General features: G+C 42.7%; 1 protein-coding gene across 1 annotated transcript; it reads right to left on the bottom strand.

Annotated features, from left to right (window-relative positions):
* Positions 1-68: 68 nt before the first annotated feature.
* Positions 69-8,746, bottom strand: LOC124232537 (guanylate-binding protein 4-like; the record flags this gene model as incomplete). The annotated part of the gene is made up of 4 exons (XM_046649495.1): positions 8,593-8,746; positions 1,707-1,930; positions 603-687; positions 69-247 (listed from the first exon to the last, which is right to left on the bottom strand). Coding segments are annotated over exons 2-4 (357 nt in total), but the record flags the coding sequence as incomplete, so codon positions are not given.
* Between the last annotated feature and the right edge of the window lie 476 nt (positions 8,747-9,222).

The following is a 9,222-nucleotide window of genomic DNA, read 5'->3' on the forward strand; positions in this document are numbered from 1 at the left end:
CACCCATCCCTTCCTGAGGTTCCAGAGCTTTGTTCCCCAGTCACTGCCCAGACCCTGGCCAGGCTTACCTCAAGCTTCTGAATCTTCTCATCCCGCTCTCTCAGTTCATTTCTCATCCTCTCTTCCATTTCAGCTTGGAGTTGCTTGAGGACTCTTTCTTGATTGTCCAATTTTTGCTGCAGCTCTTTACACTTTTGCTCAAGAAGCTCCTTTTCCCTCTCAGCTTCCTCTCTTTTGGCCCGCTCTTCTGCTCCAGGAAGATTTTAGACAGCAAAGAGAACAACAGTCAGGCCTGAGAGCTCCAACCCGCATCCCCCAACCCTCCACTTTCTCAGAGGTCAAACTCTCTTGAAAAGGCAGATGCAAATGTCTGAAGTCACCTGGTGACCACCCATCAACAGCAGGTCTGAGAATGTGAGAGGAAAGGCCCTGGCTGCCTGTGCTGGATGCACAACCACAACTTGCCTTCCTTTCAGACAGAGCAGAGTGTGTTCACACAAAGAGAGGAAGCTCCTTGCTTCTGGAAGGTCTTCCTGTCAAGAGCTCTCAGATGGCATTGCAGGAACCTACCCACCCCACTGTGAGCTGAGCCCTCCCCATACCTGCTAACCGCTCTTCGGCATAACTGGGGAGCTTGTCTTTCCTCAGGAAGCACACCTCTGCTTCCTCCTTCATCTTCAATAAGTCCTGGAGGACACAGGAGGCAAAACACATCAGGCAGATCAAACCTGAACTTCCATTGAAACATTCTGAAAAAAGATCCATCCTGATTAACATTCCCTGGTTGCTTCCCACTGCCTACGAGTAAAGTTTTCAAGCTCCTGCCTACCTCCCTCCCCTTCCAGCCTCCTCTGCCAGTGCTGTTCCCACCACCCATGCTCTGTGCCACCAGTCAGAAGAGCGTGTAATTTTACAAACACTTAATCTTAGGCGCTTTCATATTTTTCACGTGCTGTTTTTCTGCTTGCTGCTCCTCCTGTAACATACCACCCTGGATAATGTGTTCCAATCATTCCAAATTACCTCTCACTCCTCTGCCGGGAAGATTTCCTAGATCACCTTTCCCATGGGAAACCATTGTATGTTTCCATTTGTACATTTGTATCACTGGTACATTTTAAATGCATGAAATTTATGGTGTGTGAACTACATCTCAATAAAAGTGTTAAAAGAAACTTGAATTACTAACACCTCAGAGAAAAAATACTCTATTTAAGACTGTTGATAAGTTTCTTAACTCCCTGGGCCTTCCTTGTGAAGTTTTGGGTTGTATTATATAATTTGCAGCTGTAGTGTCCTGTGATTCTATCCACAGGTTATCATTAACAGTAATACGACCAAAAGCGAAATAAAGAGAAGCTTCCCAGAGAAACTTGAGTTGCTACGAATGAGAGAGAGTGCACAGAAAAAGCAACCAGCTCAGAATAACTTGTGTTCCAAGCACATAGGGAGACTTTGCGAGTATTCAGTCAAGGAGGACATCAGAGTGTCTGTTCTGACTTTGCTTCAGAGGTTAGCCAGATTTCCAGATAAAGTGCCTGAGTTTGGAGGAAAGGAAGATAAAATAGTGTAATACAGTCATTTGGAACTCTCTTACTCAGAAGAATTAGGATCCTTCTACTATGAATAGTAAAGAATCTATGGCCAATAAGGCGGCCTCTACATCAAAGACTTAACACGAAGAATCAAGTATCAAGACAAATTACCGTGTACATATTCCTTAACTCCAGCTTGTCAAATTGGAAGGAGCGCTCCATGAAGCCTTTCTCGTGGCCCATGATTGGCTGAATTCGGACCATTTTTGTGGGAACTTCTCTCAGCAGAGCTGTTGAATTCTCAGGCTAGGACAGAGGTGTCACCACGTCCTCCAAACAAGGACTCACACCACTGTTGAAGGCATCCACCAAGGTCACCACCGGAATCTCCAGCCCTTAATGCAACAGAACATTTAGGGGATCAATGAGATTCAAAATTAGAAACTACAATTAGAAAATGATTTTTAAGAAACCTTACGCAGCATGAAACTCCGTAAATCCCATCGCCTCCTACTAAATTAGTGATTTCCTTCCTAGTCATTCTTTCTTCTACGGTTCTCCAGGTCACTGCACTTAAAAAAGTTAAGTATCTTCCTTCAGCTGACATGCTCTGGTATATTCTGGAAAAAGAATTTCCCAGCAAAGCATAATAAAAATAACATAGGCAATCATACAACTCAATAACCCAAAAAACAATGAATCCAATTAAAAAATGGGCTGAGGGACTAAATGGCTGTTGCCGCAGCCGCAGAGGCCAAGGAGTGACAGGTACCGCCAAGGCCACTCGGTTGTTGAAGCAATCAAAGTTTACTGATGAAGGGACACAGAACGAGGAGCAGGGATAAAGGGGAACAACAAATCGGTACTTTCAACATCTACAAGAGTTTATACGGCGGGTGGCAGGGCCGATTGTCCGGGTCTGAGGCGAAGCGTCCTTTCCTCAGTGAGACTTGCAATTGTTCTATGCCTGTGACTCCCTTTTATCCTAAGGTTTCTCTAGCTTCTGACTCAGGGTTTCAGACATTTGGATACTTTGAGTTATTTCTTCTTGTTCCCACGGATGGGGTGCTTCTATCTTTTTTGTTCCCTCGGATGGGATGTTTCTAAAGTCCTGTCAGGTGCCTGTCGGGGTGGCCAGCCCAGACAAGGAACATGACACAGGACATATTCTTTGTAACTTGTGCCTTAGAGTCAGGGCCGAAGTGGCCATCTTTGACCCCAAGCCCAGACACATTCCTTTGTGCAGGGCCCAGGCCCAGTGTCCTTGGAAGGCGGGGAGGTCAATGAACTCTGTACAATGGCCGTTTTTCCCAGTAAGATATCCAAATTGCCAACAGGTACATGAAAAGATGCTCAACGTCACTAATCATCCGAGAGATGTCAATCCAAACCACAATGTGATATCACCTTACACCTATTGAGGTGGCTGTTATCAAGAAGACAAGAGATAAGTGTTGGTGAAGAGGTGGGGATAAAGGAAGCCTTGTGCACTTTTGGGGGGGAATGTCAATACGTTCTGCCACTGTGGAAAGCGCTATGGAGCTTCCTCACAAAACTGAAAATAGAGAAACAATATGATCAAGCAATTCCACCTCTGGATATGTCCAAAGAAAATGAAAATAGGATACTGAGGAGACAGATGCAATCCCATGTCATTGCAGCGTTATTCACAACAGCCAAGATGTGGAAACAACCTAAGTGTCTGTCAGTGGATGAAAGCACAAAGAAGATGTGGTGCATACATACGATGGAATCTTATTCAGCCATGAGAAAGAAGGAAATGCTGCCATTTGCCACAGCATTCCTGGACCTTGAGGGCATTATGCTAATTGAGATAAGTCAGAAAAATACTGTATGACATCACTTATATGTGGAATCTAAAAAAAGCTGAACTCATAAAACACAGAGTAGAATGGTGGTTACCAGAAGCTGGGGGTGGGGGAGTTAGGGTATGTGGTGCAAGGTTACAAACTTGTAACTAGTAGGTAAATAAGTCCCGGAGATCTAATGCTCAGTAAAGTGATGATAGACAACAATACTGTATTATAAACTTAAAGTTGCTAACAGACCAAATCTTAATGTCACCACCACCAAATAATGATAATCACATGACATGATGGAGATGTTAGCTAATGCTGTGGTGGTAATCATATTGCAACATAAAAATGTATCAAATCAGCGCGTTTTATGCCTTAAACTTACACAATGTTAGAAGTCAATTATATCTCAAGAAAAATAAATTTAAAAATAAATAAAAATAATAAAATAGATAAGAGGTCACCAAGTGAGGCAAGCTTTATATATATGAATAAATATATAAATATAAATATAGATATGTTTATCTATGCTTTGGGTGCTCACTGAGAAGAGCACTTATCATACAGGATGTCTCCTTGGACGCAGTGATAACTTGCAAACCCAGAAGAGTCTCACAGTAGAATAAGATCACAAAGTCATTCTCTGGCCTCAGACTTATCCAAAGCACACATATGTCACCACTTCTGTACTTTTCTGTGGCACGAAATGCAGGCTAGTGTTGGCCGTCTTCAGGCTGCTGCCTTCATTATTCCCCCACTATTTGATGAAGCTAGGGATGAGATACAGGGTATCACCAGTCCCAATGTTTTACTTCCATAAAATAATAATATTCAAGTATGCATCAAGAGTACAAAATTTGCTAGCTCCCCTGTGTGTGCTTCCATCCCTGTCCTCAGTGATACTTACGAGACCCTGCAAAGTAGGCTTATTGTACCCGCTTTGCAAATGAGATCAATGGGGCTCAGAAAGTCCAAGGGATTTGCCCAAAGCACATAGTGAATAAGTGGTAGACCCTGGATTTCAAATCTGGAAGGTCTGCGTTAGTGTTCTATGCTTTGCACGCAATTACCAGGCAAAATAATCTTTCCCCAAAACAAGGATTACCCCATACTCCTTGATCAGTAACTTCCAGGGCATTTCTACGGACTCTCCTATCCCAAAAATATTTCTTCTAATATATTACTACGACCTGATGGGCCCCTCCTTTTTCTTCAGACTCCAGCCCTCACCCCATAGACACTCAGCGTTTTGCAGACCTGGCTGTCTCCTAGCACAGCTAGTGCTTCCCCAGGGGCTCCAGTTCACCTCAGGTTTATGAGACATATCCTTCTCCTTATTTCATTGCTTGTTATCCAGTCCTATTTATTATGGCCTTTTGCTTATTCCAACACATCTCTTGAGCACCTACTATGCACCACAAACTGTGCTTGTGATCCCAGCCCTGATATCAGTTCCCCTACATTGAACCCAGCATATATGGGGCTGAAACCAAAAGCACTCATCCCCTTCTCCTGCTTCCCTAAGTTACATTCATATGTAAAGATCGTTTTTTTAAACCTTTGTATCCCTGAACTTCACAAGGCAAATAGAAGTTACAAATTGTTAGAGCCCAGGTGGCCTCACGCTAACGTTTTGGCTAGTTACAGGTCCTTTGAAGTTTTCTTACAGGGAACCTGATATCCAGAGAATATCAAGAAGCTGAAGCTTCCCAGACCCCATCTCCTCACTTTCCTGACACCAGAATCCACCATCCACCATAGAGGCAGACGACCAAGGGTACTCCCCTGCGGATTCCCTTATCTCACCATCCTCCTGCCTGAAAGCAGCCTCACGAGGCCAAACGCAGGCTGGTGGGAAAGCACTGACCTGCAAGGCCACAGCCTCCCCCCACACACCTGAAAACTCAAATAAGACCCCCTGCCTCTTCTCCTTTGAGGAGGTGGAACTGAGTTCTAAGTAAGTCCCATCTCCTTGTCTGGCTGCCTTCAGATAAAACTCTTTCCTTGCCATAAGCCTGGCATTCCTGTTTTCATTTTGGTCTCTCTCTCGTGTGATGGGTAAAAGAACCTGTGTTTGTAGCTGGTAACACTTGTGTCCTCGGATAAAAAGTTAAATGAGCTGTAGTCTCTGCCCTCAAGGAGATACTAAGGTAACTGCATCAGTTAGGATTAGGCTTAGCTGTGACAAACAGAAAAAAATGGCTCATAAATGATTTACATTTAATCCTCTCTCTCATAAATTTCAAGGTTAGTGGTCCAGGGATGGTATGGTGGTTTCGTTTCTTAAAGGATTGAAGGCTCAGAACCTTTCTGCCATATGCTCAGCCGTCTATAAGGGGCAGCCCAGGATGTGAGATGATGTGCCATCATATTTGTATTCTAACCAGAGAGTGGGGAAGGGGAGAAAGATAGGCCTCTCTTTTCAGAACTATCGCATCTGCATAAAACAAGTTCCTTCTTAAATTATTCACATTATCGTACACAACCACAAGAGAGGTTGGAATTGCCATCGTTATTCTGGGAAACCGTGTGCATGGCAAACAAGTAGGGGCACTATGAGTATAGGAGAAGGGTAGAATGGACACTAGGGGACAGTTACCAATGTTTTGTAGTAACCCTCTCAAATTAGGAAGATGACAGACAATCTAACGTGGATTACAGTTTATGGTTTATCACACTTGTTATTATCTCCACTAAAGTCTAAGATTAGGGGTACAAGTGCCGTGTCTATCTTGTTCTCTGCTTAGACCCCAGGCTGGGCTCACAGAATGCACTCAGTCAACATTCGTTAAATGGAAATCATCCTGAGGAAAGAGGTCTATGTGAGTGATATGGGTAACTGAATCGTGTGTTGAGATGACTTAATTCAGCTTAAGAAGACAAAAGAAGAAAAGCCTTGGGGAAATCTAAGGGGTGATGGTCCTGGGGGAGCATAAGGTTTCAGAGGCGTGGAAGACAGAGCTGAGCATCCAGAAGAGAGAAGAGATCACTGATATTAAATACCCAGAGAATTCACAGCAATTGTCAGCAAGGAGGCCAAGGATGACCTGACTGAGCACAGGTTTACCTGAGTGATAGAATAGGACCCAGGGCCGGAGAAAGGAGCTGGGAAGGAGGGAGAGCCAAAGAAGGCAGCTCCTTTCCAATAAGGCAGAATAGGATCTCAGGAGATATGTGCTGAAGTATTTTGTGGTGAAGGGTCATGGTCTCTGCTGCTTACTTACCAAATAATAATCAGAATAAGGAAGTAAATAGAAGAAAGTATACATCTGTTCAAACACAGAGAATGCAAGTGTCACAAAATGTTGCCACAGGGTGAATCTCAGTTAAAGTTATATAGGATGTCATTATAACCTTATATTTTTTCTGTAATTCAGAACTGTTTTTTCAAAACAAAATTTGTTTTCATATAATTAAGATTAACATCACAATTATTTTACAGGTATCCAGGCAACTACTTGGTTATTTTATTTAAATGGTTCTCTGGGAAATCTCTATATTTTTCCTGCAAGAATATGTAAACAACATTAAGTTGAAATGTTTCCAAAGTTAGGTTTTAAATCTTGCACATTTAAGATGTATCTTTTGCATTGAAAATTTTCCAGGTGTACAGTTGACTGCTCATGTGACCTTAGCAAAGATTTGACCTACGTCACGTTTTCAGTAATTATTATGCTTAAAATAATTGCTTCTACCTGAAGGGTTATTTGGAGTTTTAAATGAGGTGTTGCAAGCTCTCGTCTTAGCACAGTGTCCTGTACAAAACAAGCTTTCAATAAATGTTTCCTGAATTAGATCAAGATTAATCTACAATAACACAATGACCAATTGGCCCATTGGACAGTTTATTTCATTGCGTTCTGCAAGAACTATGTTACAGAGACACGAGTATATAAATTAGCTTTTCATCAGAACAAAACAATAATCGGCTGAGATGCTTTGCCCCTGTTCAACCACCCACTGTCGGATTCTTCAGACTTTGGGGAATGAGGAGAAGGAGCCCCTCAAAGCCACGTTACAATCTCTGCACTTGTAGCCTCTTCTTCAGAGAGAACATTCGGGGCACTGTTAGAAGATATGACTTGTACTGCAAATGCCACTTTTGAAAATGAGACCTGTGGTGTCTCAGCTGTGCATAAGCCATGAGCTTAATTTCAATCAACAAAGCAGTGTTCTCCACTGTTCAGAAGTGGTTTTTAAAATTGGATGTTCATGAGAATCACCTGGAGTGGGTGTTAACCCCCCAGATTCCCACACCCAAGAATCTCTGTGTGACTCTCACAAGAGTCGCTGGTGAGTCTCACATTCGTACAAGAAACCCGGCTATGCAAAGACTCAATTTTGATGATAGACTTATTTTGAACTGTTAAAGGTTAACATAGAGGTACTGAAATCCTTCCTAGACGGGGATTTTAAAAGCCCTCACTCTGGTGATCTCTAAGTAAGTGTGACTAATAGATAAATAAGAAACTATCATTTCTGGTGATAACAGTCTGTCAACTAGATGAAGTCCATTTGTTCTCTGTATCCGCAAACAACCGTTTCTGTGAAGGGGTGTCATTTGATCAGGGAGGTTCTTTCAAGAGATCTGAGCCTCCCCTTTTGAAAATCAGTTTGAATCCGAAGAGAGAAGCACTTCTGAACATTTTGTTGAGATCTCAGAATTTACCTTTAGCCACATTTCACCATGTTGTCATAGGTGTCCACGGGATTTGGTTAAACAAATGAGTGCATATTAACCTCCCTGAGTCGAGTCACAGAGGCCTTTGTAGATGCGAGAACTTTGGGAGGTAGTCTTCCATCCAGGGTTCTCAAACTGGGCCACGTATTAGAATCACCTGGGAAGTCTTTAAACCAATACTGATGCCCCCACCACCCTTCCAAATCATTAAATCAGATGAGAGAAAGAGAGGCAATCATCAGTACTTCCTAAAATCTCAGGACTGTAGGATCTCTGCATCTCAGGATGCAGCCAGAGTTGAGAACTATTGATTAGACGATCCTCCTGCATGGTACTATGAGGAAAGCTGAGGTCACAGAGAAAAATGCCTCCTGGCCCTTGTAAAGAGCCAGGAGGAGACCCTAACCTCTCCATCAGCTTTCTTTCCTCTCCACTTGCTGCTGCCCTCACAGTGGCCTTACTCCCAATTCCTCTTCTCATCCCACTTTTACCTCAGAAATCAAGGGTTTTAAGCCCAAACCTAATGTGCATGTAAAAGAAAGTTTGTAAATGAACATACCTGCTCCACAGCACTGCTGATCTGTTCAAAAACTCAGCCTTGCTCTGTTTCCTCTGCCTGCTCTTCTTCTAATTTATAGAAGCCGGAAAGAAAATGAAGGTGTTCACCATTCTGAGAAAGGAACTGGAGCATAAAACTGAACCTGAAAGTGAAAGTAAGTCAAGGTATCTTTAGCTATTTAGAAAAGGCGGGCCAGACTCAAGCCACTAAAGCCTGAGAAAGCAGGGGAGAGAGGGAGGCGGGAGGATTCCGGTCACCCTGCAGTTAGGCCTCAGGAAACATCGCCCTAAGTAGCTTGCTCTATTTTATACCCATCTTGCCTCTCCACAAATGGACCATGATTAATGTAGGTGCTCATTTTGTTGTATTATACTTCTTGGAATTCGTGGAGCTTATTGAATGAGTAGGTTAATGTTTTTCATCAAATTATGGAAGCTTTTTGTCATTATTTTTTCATCTATCTTTTCTTCCAGTTTCTCTTTCATATACTCATGTGACCTCTATATACATTGGCACGCCTGATGGTGCCTCGCAGCTCTGTGGAGCTCTATCTGCTGTTCATAATTCTTTTTTATTTAAGTTGGATTATCTCTGCTGATTTGTCTTCAAGTTCACAGATCTTTCTTTTTT

The sequence above is a fragment of the Equus quagga genome, unplaced genomic scaffold (genome assembly GCF_021613505.1).
Source record: "Equus quagga isolate Etosha38 unplaced genomic scaffold, UCLA_HA_Equagga_1.0 HiC_scaffold_7259_RagTag, whole genome shotgun sequence".
NCBI lineage: Eukaryota > Metazoa > Chordata > Mammalia > Perissodactyla > Equidae > Equus > Equus quagga.